At 40.5% G+C, this 25,859-nt stretch overlaps 3 protein-coding genes, 1 long non-coding RNA gene and 2 other non-coding genes across 12 annotated transcripts; 1 reads left to right on the plus strand and 5 right to left on the minus strand.

Moving 5' to 3' along the window:
* Positions 1 to 14: 14 nt before the first annotated feature.
* Positions 15 to 9,478, minus strand: mier1b (mesoderm induction early response 1b, transcriptional regulator). Of its 4 annotated transcripts, none has more exons than XM_048240517.1 (14): positions 9,190 to 9,478; positions 8,331 to 8,355; positions 8,104 to 8,249; positions 7,737 to 7,928; positions 6,742 to 6,862; positions 6,536 to 6,577; positions 6,058 to 6,122; positions 5,903 to 5,975; positions 5,494 to 5,645; positions 5,118 to 5,199; positions 4,818 to 4,912; positions 4,136 to 4,182; positions 3,336 to 3,463; positions 15 to 1,795 (listed from the first exon to the last, which is right to left on the minus strand). In XM_048240517.1, the coding sequence occupies exons 1-14, from the start codon at positions 9,196 to 9,198 to the stop codon at positions 1,509 to 1,511; spliced, it is 1,464 nt and encodes a 487-aa protein (XP_048096474.1). In that variant the 5' UTR covers positions 9,199 to 9,478; the 3' UTR covers positions 15 to 1,508. The 4 variants fall into 4 exon arrangements, with proteins under 4 accessions (XP_048096474.1, XP_048096448.1, XP_048096465.1 ...); XM_048240491.1 differs by having other exon boundaries at positions 4,136 to 4,263; positions 9,190 to 9,413; XM_048240508.1 differs by lacking the exon at positions 9,190 to 9,478 and adding an exon at positions 8,501 to 9,183 and having other exon boundaries at positions 4,136 to 4,263.
* A 231-nt stretch (positions 9,479 to 9,709) lies between these two features.
* On the minus strand, positions 9,710 to 9,781 carry trnam-cau. The gene has a single exon. It is a non-coding gene; the product is annotated as a tRNA-Met (tRNA).
* Positions 9,782 to 10,294: 513 nt separating this feature from the next.
* Positions 10,295 to 10,366, minus strand: trnae-cuc. The gene has a single exon. It is a non-coding gene; the product is annotated as a tRNA-Glu (tRNA).
* A 52-nt stretch (positions 10,367 to 10,418) lies between these two features.
* Positions 10,419 to 19,326, minus strand: tmem132a (transmembrane protein 132A). 2 transcript variants are annotated; one of them, XM_048240477.1, is made up of 12 exons: positions 19,026 to 19,326; positions 18,602 to 18,691; positions 18,234 to 18,448; positions 17,742 to 17,951; positions 16,970 to 17,478; positions 16,736 to 16,888; positions 14,316 to 14,511; positions 14,067 to 14,210; positions 13,714 to 13,916; positions 13,226 to 13,451; positions 12,818 to 13,009; positions 10,419 to 12,618 (listed from the first exon to the last, which is right to left on the minus strand). In XM_048240477.1, exons 2-12 carry the CDS (start codon positions 18,681 to 18,683, stop codon positions 11,752 to 11,754), a joined length of 2,997 nt encoding a protein of 998 aa, XP_048096434.1. In that variant the 5' UTR covers positions 18,684 to 18,691; positions 19,026 to 19,326; the 3' UTR covers positions 10,419 to 11,751. The 2 variants fall into 2 exon arrangements, with proteins under 2 accessions (XP_048096434.1, XP_048096429.1); XM_048240472.1 differs by lacking the exons at positions 18,602 to 18,691; positions 19,026 to 19,326 and having other exon boundaries at positions 18,234 to 18,570.
* Positions 17,371 to 24,453, plus strand: LOC125292966. Its single transcript, XR_007193309.1, has 3 exons — positions 17,371 to 17,446; positions 18,245 to 18,474; positions 24,365 to 24,453. It is a non-coding gene; the product is annotated as an uncharacterized LOC125292966 (long non-coding RNA).
* LOC125292951 lies at positions 21,806 to 25,164 on the minus strand. Of its 3 annotated transcripts, XM_048240546.1 has the most exons (8): positions 25,062 to 25,164; positions 24,726 to 24,894; positions 24,371 to 24,434; positions 22,849 to 23,238; positions 22,487 to 22,603; positions 22,335 to 22,385; positions 22,154 to 22,225; positions 21,806 to 22,065 (listed from the first exon to the last, which is right to left on the minus strand). In XM_048240546.1, exons 3-8 carry the CDS (start codon positions 24,426 to 24,428, stop codon positions 21,989 to 21,991), a joined length of 765 nt encoding a protein of 254 aa, XP_048096503.1. In that variant the 5' UTR covers positions 24,429 to 24,434; positions 24,726 to 24,894; positions 25,062 to 25,164; the 3' UTR covers positions 21,806 to 21,988. The 3 variants fall into 3 exon arrangements, with proteins under 3 accessions (XP_048096503.1, XP_048096496.1, XP_048096512.1); XM_048240539.1 differs by lacking the exon at positions 25,062 to 25,164 and having other exon boundaries at positions 24,726 to 24,935; XM_048240555.1 differs by lacking the exons at positions 24,726 to 24,894; positions 25,062 to 25,164 and having other exon boundaries at positions 21,806 to 22,062; positions 24,371 to 24,435.
* Between the last annotated feature and the right edge of the window lie 695 nt (positions 25,165 to 25,859).

The raw sequence follows: 25,859 nt of genomic DNA on the forward strand, positions 1-25,859 counted from the left end.
CATGCCATTCTAACTGACCTTCTTAGAAAACCTTTTTTATTAATATGATAAATGGTAAAATCCAAGAAAAAAATACAGTACATTACTGATGTCAACATGGAGAAATTAAATGTAACTTGGACATTTACAGCAGAGGAAACAAGAGGAAAGCAGAGCTGGCTGTACAACAAATTATTTTTTAGGTTTCAGCATTAGAATCTGAACATTTTGTTTAAAAATGTGTTTAGTTTCTTGTTCAACTCTCACAGATGTCATTTCATTCAGCAGTATTGCTGACAGTTTAGTGCTCCTACATCAGCTTCACAACGGACCAAGAACAACAACAAAGCAAGTCATGCATGAAGTAGTATTCACACAACACGCTTTGAAGACACAAGTTCAAATTCCAGCATTAAATCAGTACGAGTAATGTTCATCTTTACATCAGGCCTATCTATCCTTAATTTGGTCAACATTGTAACTGCAAGAAAAGCTCAGACCAGTAAGGCCCACGAGGCCCACTACATAGACCACTGCAATACAGTAATTCGCAGCAGGGAAATGTCCAACATTCAGCCGTCTGTTTCACTGAGGAAATAGCTCATAAGTTAAGATCCAGTCGAATATGTCCTTTCTTGATGATGTGTTTTGTGGGCATTTCAACAAAAGACAATGAACGAAGACAGATTTACAGTGTGGCTATCAAAAAAAACCCAAAAAGATCTGTACAAGTTAAGAAATCTATACAAACTTTACATGTCAAGTACATGTTATACATGCTTTTCTAACACAAAGAAACAAGTGTTAAGAAAAAGCCAGAGAAAGCTAGGAATATTAAAAAATAGAGCTAGTGTGCTGACTATCGTGTTTTGATAAAGAGACATCACTGATGTCAAATACTGCCTAACAAACCTTAGGGATATCCCTGCTGGCTTATTTAAAAACAAAATGGGTTGCAGGTCTAAGACTCGAAGTTATTTTTTATAAACTACCGTAAATGTGTTCAATAACATGATCTCACCCATTTCATTCCGAATATGAACACAAAAAGAATAAAAGTGCATCTTCATGTGCCTGAACTCTCCACAGTTAAACCTCAGTAGCAGAGTCAAGTTAACCTTACAAATGTCACTCCCACTCCCACACCCCCTCCCTAGTTAAAATGGCTTTGACAGCAAGTGAACCACTTAATATACTTTTATAGAAAATATATATTATATATATATATAATATTTATATATAGTTATAAAAATATTACAGACAATCTTCCATACAAACAGAGAAAAAATGTTTCCTTCCATCCTGTATGGACAGTCCCTGGAAGATAGGGTCTGGATGATATAAACAAACGGGAGTGATGTGAGCTGCCCTCTGTCCTCTCCACTCCTTTGCTTTGCGTTTGGGTGGTGTGTGTGTGTGTGTGTGTGGGGGTTAAGAGTTGGAGGGCCACTGTGCTGGGTACAATCAGAGTGCTGCCTATCATCTTGGCTCTGAATTTGGTCTGGGATTTGGTGTGTGTGTGTGCTACTTCAGTCCTCCTTTGCCCGGGAGGCCTCCAGCTCGGCCAGAGGTTCGCCGTCAGTCCGGCACTTCTTGGCTAGTGGCTCATACACCTGGCAGTCATTCTGGAGCCCCACCGCCCCGTTGCCATTGGAGCTGGGCATCTCAGCGGGGTCGCAGCCGTTGGAGTCCTGGGCCGACGACGCGTGCATGTGGTCAGGGCCATTGGACTGGACTGGACCCTCACTCTTGACCTCACTCCCAACACACAGGAACTGCGCAGACGGGTACATCCCAGCTCCAATGCTGCTCACGCCTAACAAACATCAGCAGAAGAAAATGCAGTAAGCACTTGGAGCCATTAGACCATCGCAGGTAATGAATGTAACAACTTGTATTATGTTACTAAAGTAACATCTTGTATTGTTACAAGTTAAAACGTGTAATGTAACAACTAGGGCTGAAACGATTCATCTAGTTACTCGAATAACTCGATTACAAAATTTACTCGAGGCAAAAACCCTGCCTCGAAGCCTCGTTAAATTTCTATGACGCGCACTATACGCGCAGGGATTTTATTGTTCCACACGGACCGTTGTTCGGGAAGCACACCACTATCGCGTGAATCGTGATACATTCTGAATCATAGATTATGTCTAGGTTCTGAATTAGCTGGCGCGATGGAGTCAAGATGTCCATAAATGGCAGAGAATGTCTAAAGTTTTCAAGTAAAGTTTTGGGATCATTACATACTCAAAAAAAGTTAAAGAACAAGCATCTGAACCGAAAACATGCACTCCATGCTGTTTCACCAAGCGTCAATAAAGTAGGCTATCTATTAATCTATCTAGCCTATCTATCATCTATCTACGTAGCCTATAGCCTACATTGATGTTGGCTGATTTTAATCACATACTGTATTTGTAGCGATGTCGTGATATAATGTTTAGCTTTTTTTTTATAATAATGTTATATAATGTTTAGCTTTTTTTAGTTTTTAAGTAGTAAACTTATTCACGTTCAATTGCAGGACAGTATGCCTAAAAGAGAACCCATTTTATACACACATGCATGCACCCTCATCTTCCCTCACGCACCGCACGCGTGCACACACACACACAGGTTGCTGGGTTACCATAGCAAATAGGCTCACCCCAGACATTATTTTTTAGTAGCCTAATGGTAAAAATATTTGTTAGTAGCCTAATGGTAAATGCTGCAGGTGTAGAAATCTACATAAAACAGATATTTACTTTGATGTCAAGTCTAAATTACAGCATGAAACTTGTTGTGCATATTAATACATTCAATTGCTTTCCCTCTTCTCCCTCCCAGCACTTCACAACATAGCTGGGCGAACAAAGCTGTCCATACTAAGTCATGCACAAGAGGCTGCAATTTTACAGAGAGCATTTTGAACATTATTTAATTGTTGGCACTGGCACTTATAAACACTAAATGGGTAAATGCAATAAATGGGCTTAGTTTTGGAGCCAAATGTTGGAGTTAGAATAAATACCTCTGTGCCAATTGCTTGATCATTTTACAGCCATGTCATTTTCGTTATGCATTATTTGTTTTGGTTGTTTAAAAATGCAAAAAAAAAAAAAAAAAATTTGATTAATCGATCGATAAAGTGCTAGATTAATTGATTACAAAAAGAATTGATAGCTGCAGCTGCAGCTGCAGGAGAGGGAGAAATCTCCCTTCGTTCAACTTTCCCAGTGTTGTGTAGTTAGACAATTTTTCCAATGATCAATTAGGTCAAAATCAAACTAAGTAGAGATTCTCGGAAAGTCGATAAATGCAGGCCCGGGTGTGGGGGCTTCTGGGAAACGGCTGGGGTCGGTCCTCACCGTTGTGGTTGAGCCCGTCGTCCCGCTCTGATTGGCTGGTGCTGCTGCTGGAGGCGGTGGGGGGCGGCGAGGCGGCCCTGCTGGAGGAGGCGCTCTCCGTCTCGTCCAGCAGACGGTCCATGTAATCCCTGCAGCACAGCAGCCACAGCAGGTCAACACTCACACCCAACATACAGTAGCCAGCCCTGACCACTGACACAGCTCGGCCAAAAGAGTGACCTTCGAGGTTTTAATAATTAATAAATAAGTTAATACTATTTCAGCTACTAAATAGCAACGGTTAAAGGACAATTCCGGCGCAAAATGAACCTAGGGGTTAATAACACATTCGTACCGGGTTCGAAAACAGTCACGTGACAGTTCAGCTGGTGTTGCTCCAGTCCAACGTCGTACAACGTGAGCTGAATTGTCACGTGACTGTTTCCCAAGATGGTGCCAGCCTGTATACCTGAACGGTACTGTTTCTAAACTATCTTTTTAATAAACTGTCTGTACACTTACAAAGTTCTCAATGCTTTGGTTATATAGGGCCCCTCATTATGCTACCGTGGAAGTGTGAGGCAATTTTGAGCCTTGTTAGTGGTATAGAAATAGCGATTTCTTTTTACTTTGCGTGTGCCCCGACTAGCGCTAAACGCTTATTAGCGGTTTGTGGTAAAACTGGTCACGTTCGATTAGCATGAAAACATATCCCAGAGAATGGACGAACTCGGTACACATGTGTTATTAACCCCCAGGTTAATTTTGCGCCGGAATTGTCCTTTAACTATTGTAACTGGGTAGGGGTTGTGGTCACTTACGTCACTCCAGGGTGAAGATTGTATTTCCTCTTGCCAAGTCGAGTTTGCTGTGCAAAGAAATCGTACCGCTCAGACTTCTTCCACATGTAGTAAAAAGCCACACATTCACCTACGGACCTTGTTCTCACCTGCAAACCCAATGCAGCATGAACAAAAAAATGGCATGGCTATTAAAATCTATTCAATCAATTTTCAGAGGGAACGAGTAACACAAACAGATAAAATCTTAAGGCTCTAATGACACACAATAAGCAATGCAATGTGTTAATACCAACCCGCACAAACTAATGGTAATTTAATGAACTGGGCAAAATATTTTGCTGATTTAATACCATGCAAACACTGGTGGTTCAGCACACAGACAAGGAGGTTCTCAGTACATCTATTCGTTTCAAGTAAAACTTCTAAAAATCATAGATGACAAACTCTTATTTAAAGTCAACCTGCGTCATGTCTCTGTAGATGCAAAAAAAAAAAAACAAATGCTACAAATTACTCTACCTATTTAAGCTACCTTGCGCCGTTCAACATATAATCAATAAAGTAGCAAATACTGGTATCACCACCTGTTCTCGTTGCATGGTTCCACAGCACAGTAGCCATACGTAGTGTGTGTTGCGGATTGAAATTAGTGCCCTACAATCTCATTTAATCAATTTAAGATTTAAAACACACTTCTCACCTTGTTGGCCTGTATTAAATGAAAATCTTTCCCATAGGCTTTCAAGCCCTGTTCAAAGTTTCTACACTCTTCCTCTGTCCAGACAGACAACTCTTCTGTAAAAAGATACATCAAACCACACTCAGGAATACATACACATCTGAACATATACCGAAATCTAGCAATAATTTCTGTTCAATTATCTTAAAAGGTGGCATGTTTGCCTTGCTGTCCACTGTGCAAATAGGAGTGAAGGTCTGTTACCTTAAAACCTACTAGAAATGACCAAGCTCATTGGTCCTCTGTTGCGTCAGATCTCACCTCTTGCAGCTTTCACATTAAACCTTAATCTTCTGAGGGCTTCATCAGGGTCAAAATCACACTTCACCAACTCATACAGGGCCTGGAGGCAAAGAAGCGACACACATCACTACCTTCATCTGAAACATTTCCAGAGTAGATTTCTGTCCTGTATGGATTGCTCAAATGACTGTAGCATGTGCCTTATCCCCTCTGGACTTACAAGATGCAATTTTAGCCTTAGGCACAGTTTCATTTTCTATTTTAAAAATATATATAATAAAAAATAATAATAATAATAAAAAAAAAAATTATAATAAAAAAGTAATTTAGTCACTAGACAATAAATTGTCCTAAATTGAATCTAATATTACCAACTCTGATTAACGTGTTTTACCTGCTCATTATCTTTGATATGTGTTCCTTCTGGGATGGCATCTACTCCCCTCTCCTCTCCTGTTCGTCTTGAAGCCTCGGATAAAAACTCCACAACCTTGTTTTCCGGAAGAAATTCAGGGTTCCACAGTAGCTGATCATCATTTTCATACACTGCCAAAAAAACACACACATACAAATATTTTAAGTACGGAGGATTTTTTATAAATATCTTGGTGCAAACACCAAGTTTAAAATACTACTACCTAAAAGTTATAAACAGACTGGAACATGTCTTGGAAAGCAGAAGTTCTCATCCTTCTGTATTAACAACAAACACAATGAAGAATCCATTTCATGTATCCAGTATGTTGCCCTTTTAGTATTATCTTCATGTGTGAAAACAAGACCACACGGAGCATAGATCTCACCTTTTTCATTATCTTTATATTTACACAGTCCTGACGGAGTTTCAGCTTGATACATGGAGCCAACCATGATTTCCTATCAAGACAAACAAACGACAAAGTTACATTTTACAACAATAGTTAAAAAAAAAAAATCTGTTAAAACAACAAACATATACCTTCTTCCAGTCCTCAGAAGGAATATAATCTTCATCATCTTCCGATTCTTCTTCAACTTCATTATCTAGGTAAAAAGAAGGAACAGCTGGTTGAAACAATCTCTTCAACAGCCACACGGTTCTTCAGATGTGGCAGCACATATGTGACATTAAGCCTGAGCAATTAATCAAATTAACTGATTAATCGTTAATCCAAGGATTCTGAAAACAATATCATCATAATGATGATTTTGCTGCATTCCATTTTGCTACAATGCTCTTGTTTGTCTCGAGTTGTAAATCCAGTGCATCCTTTTGCTTTACATCGGTAACTGTTGTACACATGTTTTACGCAGGTTTTTTTTTTTTTTTTTTTCAATCAAATAATAATTCAATTACATTTAATCTATTGTATGTTTAAATTCAGAAAATGTATGATTATTCCAGATAAGTCCATGCTTGAGTATTCATGTTAAATTAATTTGACTTCAATACTGACCAAAATTAACATGGTTGTGATTTTTTCCATAATCGAGCAGCCCTAAAAGTGGGAGGACATTTGTCAGTTGTCCTCTGGCCAAGTTGCAGTTATGCTTTTACATTTCACAAGTTATGTGTGATTATTCAACAGATAACATTGCTGAACTATTTTTAGGGAGTTTCAAACAAGTACAAAGCAACTATTATAGTACAATATTCACATACTTTCAAAGAACTTCTGAGGGCGAATGAGTTCTGCAGTCCCGTGAGATTTGATAGAATGAGTGCAGCCATCAGTGGAGGGTCCGTACTCCTCAATTTGATCTGCAGACATGTTCCTTTCCTCCTAAATGCATACAAAATCATTTATTTAAAGTATATTTTGGGGCCTTCAATGGTAAAGGACAGTCAAGAGTGACGGGAAGCGAATGGGAGAGAGACCGAGAAGTAGGATGGGATCAGGAAAGGACACAAATGTCACATGCTCATGGGTAAATCTCCCCACCTTTGTTATGCATGTATGCATTGCTAATACTTCTCTTTCAGACATACAGTGGCTTGCAAAGGTATTCGAACCCCCTGGAAAATCATCAGTAGCCCCGTTTACATGAACACTTTTAATCTGATTACAAACTGAGTAATGGCTCGATCGGAATAAAAATGCCTCATGTAAACACCTCAACCGATGGGATTCAGCCCAATCCGATTTCCAATCTGATCGTGAGAGGTGGTGTACTCCGTTCTGATAATCTGATCGATTGTAAAATCCACCCATGTGAACAGGTACTCCAATTGTTGGAATACATTTCTTTTTTTTCTGCGCAGGTGTTGGTAATAATGCAGAGTGACGTAAACAAATGAGTGGCGGCAATACAACTAGGAACTTCTTAATGATTAAATGTGTGTTCCATGTAACCGCAGATTAAACGTCAATCGGTTTATTTTGCGTTCATGTAAACGGTTCGGTTGAAATATTTAATCAGATTCATTTCAATCTGATTGGAAAAAAAAAAAAACATCCATGTAAACGCGGCTAATGTTTTCTTGTTTGCCTAATCAGTGTTTTTATAAGCACATATTTATCATCTCTAAAGGTTAAATTAGAAGCCTGTTAAAATAAAAAAATAAATAACATTTTACATATTTTAGATGTATTTACAAAAAGCATAAATACTACATCTAGTGAGGCCATGGTGAATTGAAAGCGTTTGGAAGCTGACCTTATTTCTTTTCGGTTCTGCAGCACCTCTACTGCTCTCATCATTAACAATATCTTCTACTTCATCGTCATCTTCGTCTTCAGCATCTTCCTCATCCTCCTCCTCATCTTCTTCTTCATCCTCTTCTTCCAGGGAGACAGCATTCCCATAGCCATAGAGATTTAAGAGCTCTTGAATGGGCATTTCTCCCTCCTATTCAAAACAAGGACCACTGGTATGTTTACACTGCCACTAATAATAACAATCATAAGCACCACCCTGACAAAACCCCAAGAACATCACATAGAAATTCTTGCGCTACTGTGTATACAGTAGTAATGAGTACTCTTAACAGTCTAGTGTCCGATGTCTGCTGTGTGCAACGCACCCTGGCCAGGTCCTCTATCTCATTGCTAAAGTTGGTCTCTCCCTCCCGCATCTCCTCCTCCTCAAGTGTCCGTTCATCGTCGTAATCATGGACTAACATATCAGGTGAAGGATCGAAATCTATGTTGTCCGATCCGGTCGAGACTCCTAAAAATGTTAACACGTATTGAAAAGGACACCATAATATCGATGCGACTGGTTCAATTAATTTACCATCATATTATTTACCTGGACTTGAATCCCCACAGGAGGGCTTGGGGAGGAAGAAAAGAAAACATATTAGAGACCTGCATGTGATTATCAACCAAGGAAGTCCTGGCTGTTATGTAACAATTATGAATATAATTTATTGGACAAGTGTATTTGTGCGGCTTTTGTTCGTTCCATCTTTGCCCAACCTGGACGAAGGTAACACTCAAAAAAGCGCGCCCTGTAACGTAATAAGCCGAGCAGGTAACGTTAACCTTTGCAAAGTTAACTTATTTAAGCAAAAAAAAAAAAAAAAAAAGGAAACCCACTGGATTGAATAAGCACTGTTTGAACAACAAGTCTACCACTTATAAGCCACATATTCTTTGATGAACTTGTTTGGATAAGGGCTTTGCCACTCATGTTAGCTCGCTAGCTGGTTACGTTAATTAAGTTAAGTTAGCCAACATCTCTTGCTGGCTGCCTTTATCTAGCTGGCTAATATGGCAACAGTCTTTCAATAATGTGAGCACGAATTTTATCTACATTGATATGTCTCAAATGTAAGGAAAAATAAGCGCACATAAGAGGCCACTCATTTGTCTAAGAACAACCGTAACATGCCTTCGCTCGTCCCCACACAGCTACGCAACTAGCAGTCTATAATATAAACTCCCGATATCAAACGTAGGAAACGTTAGCAGGCTATGTAAGCTATCCTGGCAGGGATTAGCCAATAAGTTTTTCAGAATATAAAGCTAAAACAACTTCAAATATTTTGGCCACACAGCGATGCGACTCCTTACGTTTTACTAAGCATTTCCTCATTTAATATACATATAATGGGGGAAAATAAAATAACTTATATTAGAGAGCATCTTTAAAATTCTCATCTTACCTCCGCCATATTTGCGATTTTAAAGGGTCACGTTGAGAGGGTCAGTCGTATTTCCCGGATGAACATTCTCCTCCCCATCTACCTCTATGCTCCACCCACTCTGAAACCTTTTACTTTTACTAGTCTATTTAATAAGTCTCTGCTTTTACTGTCCACACTTCTGTATGTAGTACGCTTATGAAAATATGGTATTCATTGAACATAATGTATTCGTAAATCCTACAAATCTTAAACGACATTATGAAATTAATAAAAAAGTGTAATTATTCCCAGTTAATCGCGTTTTTATTTGCACGAAGTAAGAATAGCTGAAAAATAATGAGGACGAGAAAAGTACAATCAGTTTGCTTGCTCGCTCACATATGAATGGTTTATTTTATGACATTATGCCACATGATTTATTTATCATGACATTACATTTTACCTTAGTTTAATCTATTTACAACCTGTTTTATCTAAAACGTCAATGTTTAGGGTCTCATCAGATGCATTAAAAAAATATTCATAAAACGAAAATCTTTAGCAGAGGATGGTTTCGATCCATCGACCTCTGGGTTATGGGCCCAGCACGCTTCCGCTGCGCCACTCTGCTGTAGTCACTGGCAAAGCAGCGTAGTACTAGACCCTTTCAAGAGAGTTCCATTATCAGCATCATAGTTGGCCCCACAAGGCTTCCGTTTTAACATTCCATATGTTATCTTAATGCAGAGGAAGTAGATTGGGAACCAAATAGAACGTTCAAGCATTGTTTTTGTTTTTATTGTTAAAAGGGTCTATAGATATCGCTTATGTAGGTTTATGTATTGCGTGTTTTTGTTACCGATTCTTCACAAGTCATGCAAACGCCAACTTCTCTCATAACAGTGCTGAGCAAAGTAAAGTAGAGCAAAGCAAAGTATTATACTATGAACCGAAAAGGTTGGTCACAACACACAAGAACACTAACACAAGCACCTTACTGCTAATAATCACTTCCTGTGATATCCTCCTATCCTCTGTGGTATTATTGTATACTCCAGTTGCCGCTGTTAGACATAATTGTTACAAAGATGCTTTTCTGTGCTTGTAAGCTACGGATATGAGCATCTTTCTCTCAAAAACGTCATTCCCTGACCGGGAATCGAACCCGGGCCGCGGCGGTGAGAGCGCCGAATCCTAACCACTAGACCACCAGGGATGCACATACACACATGAAACATGTAGATAGATAAACAACTGCAGAAGAAATATAACAGAAAAGAATACATATTTATTTCCAAAATAAAATGCAGACAATATACCTCAATAACAGAGTTCAGTCACCACGCTTCCACATCTTTGCAAAGTAAAATCATGAGGCTACTGTTTGAACAGGTTTGGTAGTCGGATAACATAACTTTAACGTTACATTAACATGATCAAAGTCTTACAAACTTTTATGAATGCAGTAATTGGAAATAACTCAAAAACAATGTATAAACGTTTGCTGACCTCTGAATTATTAGTGGTGTGTTAGCCAATTAATTTACCGCTCATTATAGACATATAGGCCAGTCGTCTATGGCCAGTCAAACAGTTAGTGAAATGAAATGGCACATTCATGTCCAGAGACATAACGTAGCCTAGGCATACTTTTCCTCGAGCATCACCACTTAAATAGATAGATCGATAGATAGATAGATAGATAGATAGATAAGTCTTACAAACTTTTATGAATGCAGTAATTGGAAACAACTCAAAAACAATGTATAAACGTTTGCTGACCTCTGAATTATTAGTGGTGTGTTAGCCAATTAATTTACCGCTCATTATAGACATATAGGCCAGTCGTCTATGGCCAGTCAAACAGTTAGTGAAATGAAATGGCACATTCATGTCCAGAGACATAACGTAGCCTAGGCCTACTTTTCCTCGAGCATCACCACTTAAATAGATAGATAGATAGATAGATAGATAAGTCTTACAAACTTTTATGAATGCAGTAATTGGAAACAACTCAAAAACAATGTATAAACGTTTGCTGACCTCTGAATTATTAGTGGTGTGTTAGCCAATTAATTTACCGCTCATTATAGACATATAGGCCAGTCGTCTATGGCCAGTCAAACAGTTAGTGAAATGAAATGGCACATTCATGTCCAGAGACATAACGTAGCCTAGGCCTACTTTTCCTCGAGCATCACCACTTAAATAGATAGATAGATAGATAGATAGATAGATAGATAGATACTTCATTGATCCCCAGGGCCTTCCAAGCCGCCCAACCACTGAAAACATTCTGCAGTAGCCTAACAAGCCAGGTTTTCTGTACATGAATAATAAAATGCACCTAATCAGGTAACCTGGCAGCCTGTTTTTCCTTCAGGCTTACTCAGTGGGAGAACATGATGCCAGACAAACGAGAAACATCTACTTCCTCTCACCTGCAATATGCTGAGGCATGTGACATTGGTTGCCTGTATTGGCCATACAATGTACATTGGTGTTTGGCTGTTTTGCTTGTGTGCTAGATATATAGGCTACAGGTTTAATCTTGATTTGTTCTACATTATTAATCTGTTAATCTACAATTAATTTATTCATTCAATCTCTCGACTTTATGTCTGTGTGTATTGTATGTATTTTATCTCCCTTACAAAACTTCACTTTTGTTTTCAGTCTTGCTACCTGCTCATCTAGTTTAGACTCTTCTTTTTCTTCACCTTCATCCTGTCCCACCTCTATCCCTCCCTGTACTCCCTGTGGTACTTGACCCTCTTTTTCCCTCTGCTTCCTCTTCTTCCTCTCTCGAAGAGCGCAGGGCAGACAGTTGGCCAGGAAGAGAAGAGCAAAAAGACAGATGAGAGAGAGCACTGCTCCTAACCCCACTTCTAGATCCCTATCTCCCACAGGCTGCTCTCTCTCTCTTCCCATTCCAGGGGAGAAATAAACGGCACTCTCTTGATGATTGGGGGTCAAAACTGCCCGTTCTAAATCATTCCTGGTTATTAGACCATCACCAGTGTTGGCAGTATAATCACTGGTAATGTTCCCTATGATAACTTTGTCACCAAAGTTACTGTAAAAGTCCTTTTCAGATTCCAACAGCATGTCAGACACATCAAACATGTCAGGGTTGGAGTCGCCCCCTATTGGCCAAACTTCTGAGTCCAGGTTCACTCTTATCCAACCAGAACCTTTGGCCAGTCTTCTGGTTCCTCCCCCATCTCTCACCACATTGGCTTCAATATCGTTAGACACTGGCTCACAGGTGGAAACGAGGAGTTCTGCTTTGACCAGAGGCCCACCCCCCTCGCCTTGGGCCAAGATGCGCTGCACAGGCTCCGGTGTCACAGCAACCACAGATTCGGCCAACGAGGAGAGACGTAAGGAGTGCGGAACACTGGTGAATGCTGAAACCAGTATGGCAGTGTCATCATTAAACTGGAGCCAAACACTAGCAGACGCCTCCTGAGAAACAGAGTAGTGTGGCAGAAGAGGGGTTTAAATGCCACGGCCAAAGAGTAGTAAACATTCGGGTCAGTTTCCCATACGTGGATTAAGCTTAGTCCAAGACTACAAACTTAGTCTAGTAGGCCTAATCCATGTCCAAGAAACTGGACCTGGAGTCTTGTTAAAGGCATCACTTCAGATCAGTATCTCCACATACCTGTCCATAGTTGTAGAGAATATTGTGTGCTGTTACAGCAGCGGTAACAACAGACTGGTGAGCAGGGTTACTATTGATGACCAAGCCCAGTCCACCAACCAGCTGCACTGAAAGATCACCTGGGGTCACTGTTTCAGATGAGACCACCACTTCAGCACTGCCAAGCACACCATCCCACTGGCTTGAAATCACCTGAGGTTGATTATGTGAAAGAGGAAAGAGGGAAAACATAAACAAATAAAGAAATAAGGTATGGGCACAGAAAATGCAAGGCACTTATGCAAAGTAAGCCTACATATCCAGGTGTGCAAGGCGCATATCCATTCCACTGAACATTCATTCGTCCTAAGTCCTAACTATAAAGGCAGCATCTCCAAAGTGCTTGGCTTGCCTCTTTTGTATACTAACATATAGTGTAGTTATTCCAGGCTCCAAGCCAACCAGATATCCCTGCTTGTTGAGTGTTGCAACCCGTGGATTTCCCACACGCAGCCAGTCCCGAACAAGCTCTGTCACATCCACAAACCAGTCAGGTGATCCTAGAATGTAGGTTGGCTGACCCTTCTTGGTAGAGGAATGAGCACTAAACTGTGTCAGGACCTGTACAGTGGATCTCTGAAAAACTGGAGTACATCTGAAAGAAATAGGCACAGGGGTGGTTAACTAGAGTTTATAAGCAACAAATAGCTACTATCTTTTGAGTCATAGAGAATATGTTACAAAAACGGAATGAAAATTCAAACCAAGATATGTATAAACTTCCCCATATTTTTATGACAGTAGGAGTGATGGGTATAGTTTACACTACAGCAACATGAATCCTGTGCATGGCATTATGGTAATTACTCTTCCTTCCAGCAGAGGGCACAGCGACACTATGAACTGTAGGAGCCTACCTGCCCTGGTTGAAGAAGCTCCAGCCATCGATGGCACTGAGGACATAGTCTGAGAGAGAGATACGTAGGGGGACCACAGGGGCCCAAACTGACAGACAGACTGAGCCTCTGAGCCTACCCAGGAAGAACTCCACCTCTACACACGTGCTGCCCACTCCTGATTCACTCCCATCAACAAAGAGGGTGGAGCAGTCGCTTGATACCTATCATTTGGGAGCGGTAGGGATGCAAATGAGACACCCAACAATGTACAGCACAAAGATACGACACATTTCTTCTGGGAATATAATAAGAATGTTGACACATGAACTTTGACAGTTTTTGATGATCCTTTCCATGAGCCATCCTGTTACCTTGACGATGTCCTCGTTAGCAGATTGACACCTTACTGCAGAAGTAACATCAGATACCTTTCCATCATCCCCAACAGCCAACACAATTACAGGAAGGGTCACTGGCTGGCTGGTTAAAATTGCTGTATTTATGATTGTACTGCTCTGTTGAAGAAGAACAGAAAGTAAAAGAATCTCATACACTTTGACGGCTCAAACTCTGTGTATTCCACTGGACTCCTGAGTTCAAAGTCTGTTACAGGTGCTTACCTCTGTGATGGGAGCAATGCCCACAATATCTCTGTCAGTGAAAGACAGGAAACTCGTCACTGCCCCATGTGGGGATACATTGGTATTACGACTTGAGTACTCCGTCCACCAAACAGTGGTCACGGTCATGGCCACGCCAAAGCTCCTCTTCAAGCCATCAACCAAGAGACAAGCAACCTCCAGCAGGTCGGTTTGACTGAGGGGGCAGTGGGGTCAGACAGTGAGGCAGTTTGAATGTCATTGATATTATTCTGAGAGTGCTTAATACAGTTATTCTATAACTACTTTACACCAGAAATGACTTTCAAGAAATGTTTAAAAACTCATCTGTTCACATTGCTCTTAATTGCTTTTCTTACACCGTTATGGTTTGTATATTTATAGGTTTTGTTAGAATATAGAACATATCTGGTTATCGCATTGGACAAAAGCGTTAAATATAATAATCAATATATAACACTAAGAATAATCAATGTATTTAAGCCCCATAATGCTTGGATTGTGCAGATGTTGCAGTCATGGGTTATTCCATGTCAAATCACCCAGAGGCTCACAGGTCACCCTGTCAGAAAAATGTACATTTGAAAATTAAAAATTAAATTGAAAAAGACAAATCTGTATCAACAGTTTTTTGAAAGCTTTTAAGTTTTAAGTCATTTTAAGCATGACGAACAAGCCTATTGTCCAACTTCAAACATTTATGCCACCTTTGATATGACACCCACAGCTTTGAAACTCAATGACTTGAACTAACTTTTTCTGTATAGAATTAAAAAAAATGTAATTAGATCAAATGTATCTGATGTAATTAATCTCTTGCCCTGAAATTGGCCATAATAATAATAAATAAAATAATAATTTCTCATTCAAATAGTACTAACTATGCTAAAAAGAAACTAGAAAACCCCCTCATATTTTTCCCAAGTCATATATAGATTAACACTAGAAGCGCCAAGAATTTCAAAACTACTAGAACTGCCGATCCGACTAGATCTTGACCCATACATTTTAAACTCGATATTCAACTAGTAGGATTTTTCATTTAAAAAAAAAGTTAAAAGCAATAAAAACGGCCACTTGCGGCAGTGCTAGGCCATGTAGTATCTTTAGTCATTACCATATTACTGGAGTGTTTTTGAAATGTGCTTGAATAGAATATTACCTATTTTCATCTCTTCATTTAACAGGATAAATGGACAGGATTGTTTTAATTTTTACTGTTTATCCTTGTGTATCCGAAGATGATCTGGAGTTGTTGCTGAATACCCTTGTTGACATGATTTTTTAAAATATTAAATAGGCGTACTTGAAATTCTATCAGCGTCACAAAGTGGAATACAGTGTGCAAACACAATTTATTTGCTGACATATTCTCAAAATACTGGCAAATATGCACCTATATGCAACATTCAGATAATTTACATTTATGTAAAAAGAATGACAAAACATTTTATATATAATTTTACATAAGCACCAGGCCTGCACTGCACTTACTGCACAGAGCCTGAAGGGGGCACAGGAAGTCACAACACTGGCAAATGAGAAATAATTGCTTTCGTCAAACAAATATTTAAACAATCATTCAACTGAAATATAGGCTAAATAATCTGAATATTATACAGTTGTGTATATGACATTATATTTAGGCAAACAAATAACCCCACTTGTTCACAGTGTCTTCGTGCCACTTATCGAAGACATTTAATATTTTGAAGGGGGTGGCATCATGTTACCAAAGAACCTCAGCAACAACTTCAAATTTCAGGTTAGGTCAGGTTAGGTTATCCCTGAATAAGAATACTGGTAACATTCTGATATGATGACTCTCCACATGGTGAAATGAGGAGATGAAAACAGGCATTTTTGAAAATCGAGCATTTTTCCAAAAAAGCATTCTGACGCTTCTGTATAGTAGTTTTGACAACTGCATATACCTGGATTTAGCTGAATGAGGAGCACTGAAAAGGGGAGTTTTTTTTTTTCTTTTTTTCAGAGCCTTGTAGGGGAAGTACATACAATATCTGATCTGATTATACATATACTTCATACAATTATTACAACTTTACAGTTGCCTTAAAGCTAGTGACGTCTGCATGTCACATCAAATGAGCTATGAGGTTGGAAATTGGACAAAAAAGCTTCTTCACCAAAATGCTTAAAGTTACTTAAAATGGCCATAGTTAATTTAAAAACTATTGATGTTGACATACTATTTCAAATATCAAGTTTGGCATAGGAGCACCTCTGATTTTTTTCTTCAGATTTTTCTAAAAGGGTGACCTGTGAACTGGAGGGTTTCCAAAATAAAGCTATGTTGCAATATTATTAATATGATTAATATTATTGAGTATTACCTCAATTTAGATGACTGAAAAACAAAACATGCAGATCAGTGTAGTGCAGTTTACCCATAGGCCTACCTTAGATAAGCAGACTGAGTTCCCACTTTGTGACAAATTATTGAGACGGTATCATGCTTGGAGCCTGTGGTTCTCTCTAAAACCACACTCCAGAGGTCAGAGTTCATGGATGGCTGTTCAATCACGGACACCAATCCTTTCTTCACCTTCAGCCTGCAGCAATACAGTCAGAAATCACGACTCCGACACAGTCACCACCACAGCATCAGACTTCACCTAAACTAATCCACTCACCTAATAGTTACGGAGTCTCCCGTGAAATTTGACCTCAAGTTGACAAAGATCCTAGCTGGCTGACCGGTGCGAACTGGACCTCGACAAAAGCGAACGACAACATTGTAATCCAGCCTCAGCTCCTCCTCGCCCTGCCCGTCCGAACACACCACTGTCCCTTTGGCCGTATCCCGATTGTTCTCCCTATGGGGAACAGCCACAGCCCCCACATAGTAGAGCCTCTGCTGCAGCGGCTCGGTATCGTCCTCGGCGCATCCCAGGGGAGGCGTCTTGAAGTCGGAGACAGCGCCGGACGAGGAATAATAGAGTTGGATGCGATCCGAGGCAGGGGTAGAGTTGTCCCGGAGTGCGCTGGGCACGTTTTGGCGCCGTCGCGCACGGTTTCGTTGTCGGTGCCTGTGCAGGGATCTCGCTCTGGGATTCTGGCCCGGGTTGGTATGTGGTGACTGATCCAGCTCAAACCAGTCCTCGGGTAAGGTGAGGGAAACTACGCAGAGGCCAAGTGGGGACTGTCAGAGATAAGTGAGACGAAAGACGATGATTTTCATTCAATCATTCAGTGACACTGCACTACCACAGCAGGGTAATAGGCTAGTAAAAATAGTTAGCTAGTAAAAAATAGTTGGCTAATAAAAATAAAACTCTTGTGCTAGACCCACTTACACCGTAGGTTATATTTATGCTAGCGTTAATATGGCATCAGTACAACAATAATAAGTAGTCCAAACTGTCTCTGAGTAAGTGTTGCAACTGTGCAAGACAGTGACATTACCTGGGTTATACAGGTTGCTTTTTGTTCCTCTGTCTCTTTGAACGCATGGAGAGTAATGCAGGTTCCCTTGCTAACATCTCCCCTCATGTGAAATAGCACTCTCACTTCAGACCTCTTTCCTTTCTCCCCTTCTTTGGCCCTCATGACAGTTTTTGTGAGAAGAGATGCTGAGAGAGGAGGGGAAAGTGGAAGGACAGGTGTGGAGACCAGCTTAAAAGCAAAAACACAAAACCAGAGATTCAGCAAGTGGAACAGTTGGGACAAAAATCCAGATTTAGGACAGATTAGGAGATGAACTGTGGTGAAAGTGGTATCTTTAATACATCAAAATATAAAATGTTTAACAAATGTTTTTGGACTGAATCTAAGTTTAGATTTCAAATGATATTACATAGCTGTTAACATGGTTCATCATACTTCATCTGATTTAGAAAACAAAGAAAGGCACCCTTCCTGGTGCATTGTGATTCAGCTGAACCTGTCTGCCTGTACCTGTGTGACAGAGTAAGGCCCAAAGGAAGCCCGGACTCCTGCCTTAGAGCTGGTCCCCGGAGGAGGCATGAGGAGTAGGGGCTGGCTGTAAGAGAAGGGGCTGGAGTTGGAGAAGATCACCCCCAGATCAGCCTGCGAGAGGGAGAGGGCGCTCCACGGAGGGGGCACGCTGATCTGCGCAGGCAGAGAGACTGGCGGGGGCAGCTGTGCACCAGCTTCAGAGAGGTGGAGGAGACACCAAGTAAGTATGGAAAGAGCGTTAGGTTTCTGAACTTTCTTGTGTGTGTGTGTGTGTGTGTGTGTTTTGGGTGGGGGCAGTGGAAGCAACACAGTCATTAATATACATTGTTTTCAGAGAACTCACTCACCAAGGGCAAAACAGGAGCAGAAGAGTATTGCCATAGTGACCCCTCTTTCACAGGGGGAACTGGGGCAGTCAGCTGCACTCATCTCTGCATCTGTGCAGAGGAACACATGCATGGGCTCACACACCCTGTCACACATCAATATGCACAATTGTGTAGGCCAACACAATTTGCACCTTAATGTTGCACAAAATGTGCAGTTGCAATGTTGGTCATTTCCTGTGCTGTCTGGCAATGCAGTGCAGCTTAAGTGAAAAAATCTAATCTGCAAATTTAAATAAAAGAAAATAGAGAATCCTTATCCTTTTGTCGGACACCTGTTGTATGTTACAATACAAAAAAATCATTCATTTAAAATAGAAGTCTATGAATAATACACTTTCCTGCACCTTTTTACACTCTTTAAAATAGCGACACATTAACTTACCTTATATTGAGCGGTCCTCTCTACTTTAGTTGGCGGGTTGCTTTAGTGGCCTGTGAGATATTCACTGTCATTGTGCTCTCCAAACATATTCCTCTTACACGAAACAGATCTAGCTGAGATGAAAATAGAAAACTTCTTTCCCCTCTGTCACAATTGGTCAGAGATATTTTTTGTTGACATTAAGGTCGTGAGGTACAGGAACTGCCATAATTGTTAGTCCTTTTCCTTTGCTTTAAAACATTTTGTTCCCTGAGAATGTGCTCGGTAGGATTTGTCAGTATCACTGTTCGCCTGCTCCAGCTCACTCTTGCGTTGCTCTCTGTTTTTTACCCCCTTTTTTTGCTTTCCCTCTGTGCTAGATTCACACAATACGGATTTATTCATTTAAACAGCAAATAATCCTTATTCTTCCCTGTCCCTCCCCCTCTTTTTCCATCTTTCTTCTCTCTCTTTCTCTCTCTTTCACGCTCTCTTTCTCTCTCACCCTTTCTCGATAAACTCCTCACATTAAAGGGGGACTGGGTCATTCCCAGACTGATTAATCACCTTCTCAGAAGTCACTTGAATAGTCGGTACCCGTAGCTCTCACAGTTTCTTTTTCTTTTTTTACGGTCTTTTTCTTTTTTTCCTTCGGGCAGCTCCACTCTTCGTAATTTTATTTAATAAATATTGTCAATTTCTGTAGTACTGATTAGGTTATTTTTTTCTAATTATTTTTTCTTTCTGCAAGAATTTGAGTTGAAAATTGAAATACAATGAAAAGATGTCTGTGAATTATTCTTAAATCTGTGTATTCTTCCTCCTTCACTCCACCGTAATCTCTCATACTGTGAATATTCCTCCTTCTCTGTTCCTTGCTAGTGCGCCCCTTAACCCTTGACAATGTGTCCTTTAAATTGCCACAGGGAATCAACTCTAAGCAGCCCATTTTAAATACATCTTTATCCGTCTTCTTTATCCATCTCTCATTATCCTCTGATTAAAGGATAGATCTGTAAGTGACCCCACTAAACCCCTCTTTCCTCCCTCTTACTATCACGAGGCAGAAGGCCCAGTGCAGTGGACTGTGCACTCTCTTCCATTTCGTAGACAATGCTACCAGGCAAGTTTATCAGGCAATACCGAGTTGGGACAAGGTTGATATTTAGACGGCAGGCTGCTCTTGAGTGTGGGACAGTGGGGAAAAGAACACTCCTTTAAAATCTCTCAGTTTCATCAAGCTCTCGCTGTGACACACTTCTGTGTGCTGATATCCATGCTAGGGCAACAGAAGGAGCTTAGGGGCAATGTCCTCACCACAGGAGGCTTAGTGTAAACCTATAGCATTAAATTTCACAAAGCACCGATGACACTCATATTACAATAGTTCTTTCTCTCTCTCTCTCTCTCTGTCTCTCTTTCACTCCCTCTCAGACACATATGAACCCACACAATCTTTCCTCCAACTTAGTGTGTCTTATTTTCTTGTGAGCCAAAACCCCCCAATATGTTAAGTAGTTTTACCTGACCATTCTATTATCATGTCACTTCTGATTCACTGACATGGTTGCACATGACAGTTGCACTGACAGGCTATGGTTGCACTTAGCACGGTCATAGTAATTCTTCTCCGTGTGAAAACGGGACCGTTTCGTGATCGAGAGCACTTTTGAAAGTGCATGTGCTCTGTGATTTTGTTTTTGGCTTGACTTTTTTATGTGCCGACTTAATGCCTCTGATACGTGTGATAGAGGGACGGATAGTTGAATGTGGGTGGTATGCATTTATCTTCATCCCTTCGCTTTGTTCTCACTCACTCTCCTCCCTCTGTCCCTCTCTCCCTCGCTGTTAATCTGTGCATGTAATCTGTTGTCATCTGTCATTGTTCCATGATGGAACCTTATTCAAACTAGAGTTTTAATCCCTCACCGTGGCCAGCCTAAGAGTCCGGCACACTGTTCACTCTCGCTCATCAACAGACCACACTACATCACACCACACATTCGGTATGCCACGCAGACATAACACGTGTTCAGACACACACTCTTGTGTCATTTCGACTCACGCCACCTAACATATACACAAAACCGAGTGTTCCATTTAAAAGGACACAAGCAGTGTTTTCTATCAGAGTTAATACATAATCTGCATTCTCTGTGTCATTCTACCTTAAGAAATACACACCCCATATACAGACTGACAGACAGACACAGCACAAATACAAACACTCTTTCTATCTCTCTCTCTCTCTGTCTCTCTCTTTCTGTCTCTCTCTCTCTCACACACACACACATGCACATACCAAAGATTATTGGCTGGATGCTATTTTTTTGTCAAAAATTTAAGCATTAAAATGACAGAGGCAGGCACAGTTGTTCACTCAAAATAAATCTCAATTAAAAAGAAACGCAGTAATAAAATCCCCCAATCCACTCCGTGTAATGGTCCAAAACCACCACAGTAAAAGCCCTGAAAACAACACAAATGCATTAGACAGACACAAAGGGGTGGGAAAGAGGGAGAGGATGCACCAAAATGAGGTTAGTCGGGGGGGCACGGGGCATAATGAAATAAATTTAGAGCAAGAAGCATGTGTAAATGACAGAAATAACACAAACAGGAAGACGACAGAAAACGCAGCAGGAAACCACACATCTGCAAAAGTCTGCATTCCTCCACCCTCCTCACCTAAGCCTAGCTCTCCCAGTCATAGCTGCTCAGCTTGGAAGTTTGTGATTCAATCTGTGTTAAAAACTCTTTTACGCAACCGAGTTTGTGTTGTCTCAGGAATGGGCTTTATTTCAGAAAATGCAATTCAAAGAAACATACTTTTATGTACATGGTTATGAAAATACCCCCGCCCCAAAAAAGAACCCCCCAAAACAGTAAAAATGCACAATGCAAAATAAGGCCAAGCATCACTCAGATAAATAACACTTTGGTGATGAAGATAATGACAACAAAACGGTGAAAAAGATTCTCATTTAGTTGTATGAATAGTCACTGTTCCGGTTAGACGAAGGCTCTCTGCTTGAAGTCACTGTGAGCTTTTCCAACGCTGCTGGGGAGAAAACAGAATAACAAAATATCAACAGAGAGTGAAATATATATGTGTGAGAGTGAGGAAAAAAAGAAATCGCAACACCCACCTGGATAGGAGTGTCTCTTGAATGTGTTGTTGTTGGGTTGCAGGCCGGCCTGCTGTTCTCTGTTATAGTACACTAATGGCATGATACACATAGCGTCAGTACATTTATCCTAATTTCAACGTCATTCTCTGTGTGTGTGTGTGTGTGTGTGTGTGTGTGTGTGTGTGTGTGTCTGACCCACCACTTTGGCTTTGCGTAGGGCCAATCCATCGCGTCTGCTGTCTCTGAGACACTGTAACGCAGAAATACATGTCACATCACACACATTCACTAAAGGTATATGTAAAGTATGAGCATGACAGCAGCTAACGGAATGTTTTTCAGTGGACTGACATCTTTTGCGGAGGGCGTTGTATGTAGGCTTCCCGAAGCGGAGCAGAAGGACTCCCAGCACCAGGACAAGAAGAAGACCTGTGATGGCCTTATATGCAACCACCTCCCCGCTGCAGCCTGATGGTTAAGGGGAAGAATTGTGAAATTACTGAAGGGATAGAGAGATTCATTATGGCAATTACGTGAAGATACATTTGATGCCTTCATGAGGCCTTGTGCGGAGGGACTTGATATGTATGCTGCTCTTGCACAGACGTACCTTTGGTTGATTTGGTGGTCTGAAACAATTAGGCAATTTAATATGTGATCGACATGCCCTCGCTAGCTTTACATATACAACCCAGAGAAAACCCATCACGCACCTGTGCACTGAACATGGAGCGCAGTGCAATTCTGGCTTGTCATTGTCCCATTCCTATGAATATACAGGCCGGCGGTCATAGACCCAGAGGATCCCCAGGCCTGGAAATGTCCACATTTCATATTGGGACAGAGACCTACGAGTTTGATCTTGTATGGGCTTAAAAAGCAGACAGATTCATCTCCACCTTCGGGCCAGGTGAGGCGGACGGCCCCCTTGCATGGGATTGACCATTTCACTCTCACCAGGGCTAGCTCATGGAATGGCTGTGCAGAAGCCACCACTGCTCTTGTTGATGTGGCTATGGGATGGGAGGTGGGCACAGTGGTGGCCTTTGTCGCTTTGGTTGGTGGACGACTGGTGGATGAGGCATTATTCAGGTTTTGGCTATCTGTGTCACAAATAAAATAAGCAAAGTTATTAGGGTCATTGCAAGGCAAGATACAGTTCTGAAAATGGACTCACTGACTGGTGATGATTTTACTTGAAAATACATAAAAAGTAGGATCATAACACACATTAAAAAAACGTTGGTTTATGGGTCTAAGGCACTTTCACAAAGATGTCTGGCAGTTGGTGAGAGCATAATGCAATAGGTTAAATCATCCTTGCAATGTGTTAATCAAGAGCAATATACAGTATGTCTATTGTATGTCCTTGGTAACCATGATTAAACATAAATATACATTTAGTGATATAAATTTAGGGTAGTTCATAATTCTTTATTTTCATGTCACGTAAGATTGACAAATATTACAATTTTCGAGCTGACTGTGGGCTTCATTTGATAGCATTTTTTATTGAAGCACACCACACTTTGACAAGCCTACTGTGAACCTAAAAAAATCAACCTTCACCTGGCCTGGGTGTGCCTATTTGTTTTTAAATATCTAATACTAACAGTAATATGGCTACAATTTGTATATGGTGTCCCACAGAAGACAAACAGTGATATGCTCAACCACCCTGTAAATACTCTGTCCAAAGTCACAAAAGAGCTGAATGTGGGACCTGTCGTGAGTGGGGTCAGGTTTAAAAAGTCTATTAGTCATTGCAGATTAGGACCCCTATAATGAGGATAACCCCAGATTACCACCCGACTGTGATGGTCTGTCAAGTCCTGGATTAAAATATACCCTGTAATCTCTGGGATTTAATGCCACAAATTATGTGAATCATCTGTCTGTAGGATACATCGGAATTTTTTTTAAAAATGGAAAATACCCGTCACGCAAGTCAGCGGAATTAGAATTTAAGTACAGATTAGATGTCTTATTAAGTGTACAAAGTTACACTTTACCTTCCCCCTTTGCAGATAATTAAGCTATTGTTACTTAGTAACTGATATTTTAAAATGTATAAATGTGCATGCATATCATCAGTCATGAAGTGGTGCATCCCTTCACCGTCATCCATAAATAAATCCTGATTTTTGACAATTCTGCTTTACTATCTATTGTAAGTGTTCATTGCATGTGATTTCATTCTAAAAAGTGTTTTGTGTTCTATGCACATAGGCTCACCTGTGTTAACAAGAAGCAGGCCCAGAAAAAGCACCAGCAGCTGCAGCCAGCGTTCCATTTCAAACTGACAGAACGGAGAACCAAGCCATCAGCTCAACTCACAAATTTACACAAAATAACTCTATATATCCTGATAACACTACACACATAAGCTGAAGGCCAACGAAAGTATATTTGATACATTAGAATAAAGTTAAATGCTCAAGTGGCGGCAAAGCATCATATGGTCCAATAATATCAGTACAAGAATAAAAACTTTATGTAATATTCTTTAGTTTGTCTTTATATTGTGACAATGGCTTCACACTTGTCCTTCACTACAATGTAATTACTTTTTAACAAAAACAAGACTTACCTCAAAGCAGTGATGACAGGAAGTTTACTGAATGATAGACAAACTGAAATGAAAGGAAATGTGCAGAGGTGGATACTTTTCTTCTCTCTCCTTTTCCCCCACTCTCTCAGGCCTCTCTCACATTCTCTCCAATGAATCACTCCGTCTCAGTGTTTTGACTTGATGTCTTCTGCAAAATGCAGAACTTCCTTACATCAAAGCCAGGAAGAACAAGACGGCTAGAAGAGAAAACACTTGAGTGGGCTGAAATTTTAAAATGCAAAAGAAAAAGAGCAGGAAAGATGCTTTTAAAAAATTAACAGTATTAATAGACTGATGACACAATTTTGGACAAACCTAATGCCTGTAAAGGTGTTCAATGGTGGAATTACAACTTTCTCCATCACTGTCGTTGCAGCTCTGGACTTATTATGACCTCTGGTTCCAGTCTAAAAGTGTTAATGTATTTACTACATTTCATTTAGTCAGGTTTCTACGCCTAATCCCACCCCCATCCTCACACATCACTTCCCACCAGAGGGATCGAAAATTCAGGGCCGTGCATGCTCACTTTCAGTCTGCCATTACTCATTTCTTCCTCTCGGTCTACGCTTTTGTTTCTCCTGCTCCGAACCCCATCTTTTTCATCTTTCTCATCTTTCGCCTCTGGTTTACCAGAGCCGTAGACCTGGTGAAAAAACCCCAATGTGTGCATTGTCGCCTCTTCATACATCAACCACCTAGTTATAAACACTTCCTGATACCTAAAACATCAGGCCTGAGGTTCTGTGTAAACGTGAGATAGGACTTTGTCATTGTCACTTGCTCATCTTTGCCAATTTCTAGCTTTGGCACCAGCAGTGACTTTCTGACCTGTTGCTCACAATGCGATGCAAATAAATGTTCAATTTGTCATATTAATTACTTTACTTCCTGTCGTAGTGATGGGTTACTTCTCAAAAATCAACTGTGGGACATGACACATACTGTTGGGGGCGAGATGGAGAAATAGTCAAACGCAACTTCAAAACACATAAACAAGGCGGGAGGCGGAGTAGGCCTACAAATGGTTTTAGGTATGTGTAAACATAAAAAAAATCCCTTTTGAGTGGAACACAAAATCAGTGATGATTAGTATGTGGTGTCGCGACAGTC

This window comes from Alosa alosa, chromosome 1, assembly GCF_017589495.1.
Source record: "Alosa alosa isolate M-15738 ecotype Scorff River chromosome 1, AALO_Geno_1.1, whole genome shotgun sequence".
NCBI classification, from domain to species: domain Eukaryota; kingdom Metazoa; phylum Chordata; class Actinopteri; order Clupeiformes; family Clupeidae; genus Alosa; species Alosa alosa.

Excerpts from the sequence above, each read along its gene's own strand:
- mier1b (XM_048240491.1), bottom strand. Across the intron at positions 6,123-6,535 it reads TCACAACCATGTTAATTTTG|ATAATGAAGTTGAAGAAGAA; the intron begins GTCAGTATTGAA and ends CTTTTTACCTAG. Across the intron at positions 1,796-3,335 it reads CGACGGGCTCAACCACAACG|GCGTGAGCAGCATTGGAGCT; the intron begins GTGAGGACCGAC and ends GATGTTTGTTAG.
- LOC125292951 (XM_048240546.1), bottom strand. The coding sequence starts at position 24,428 with ATGGAACGCTGGCTGCAGCTGCTGGTGCTTTTTCTGGGCCTGCTTCTT. Across the intron at positions 22,226-22,334 it reads CCCTACGCAAAGCCAAAGTG|TGTACTATAACAGAGAACAG; the intron begins GTGGGTCAGACA and ends TCATGCCATTAG. Across the intron at positions 22,066-22,153 it reads CAAGAGACACTCCTATCCAG|CAGCGTTGGAAAAGCTCACA; the intron begins GTGGGTGTTGCG and ends TTTTCTCCCCAG.
- tmem132a (XM_048240472.1), bottom strand. The coding sequence starts at position 18,569 with ATGACTGTGTTGCTTCCACTGCCCCCACCCAAAACACACACACACACA. Across the intron at positions 14,211-14,315 it reads GCATTGCTCCCATCACAGAG|AGCAGTACAATCATAAATAC; the intron begins GTAAGCACCTGT and ends CTTCTTCAACAG. Across the intron at positions 13,010-13,225 it reads CTGGAATAACTACACTATAT|GTGATTTCAAGCCAGTGGGA; the intron begins GTTAGTATACAA and ends AATCAACCTCAG.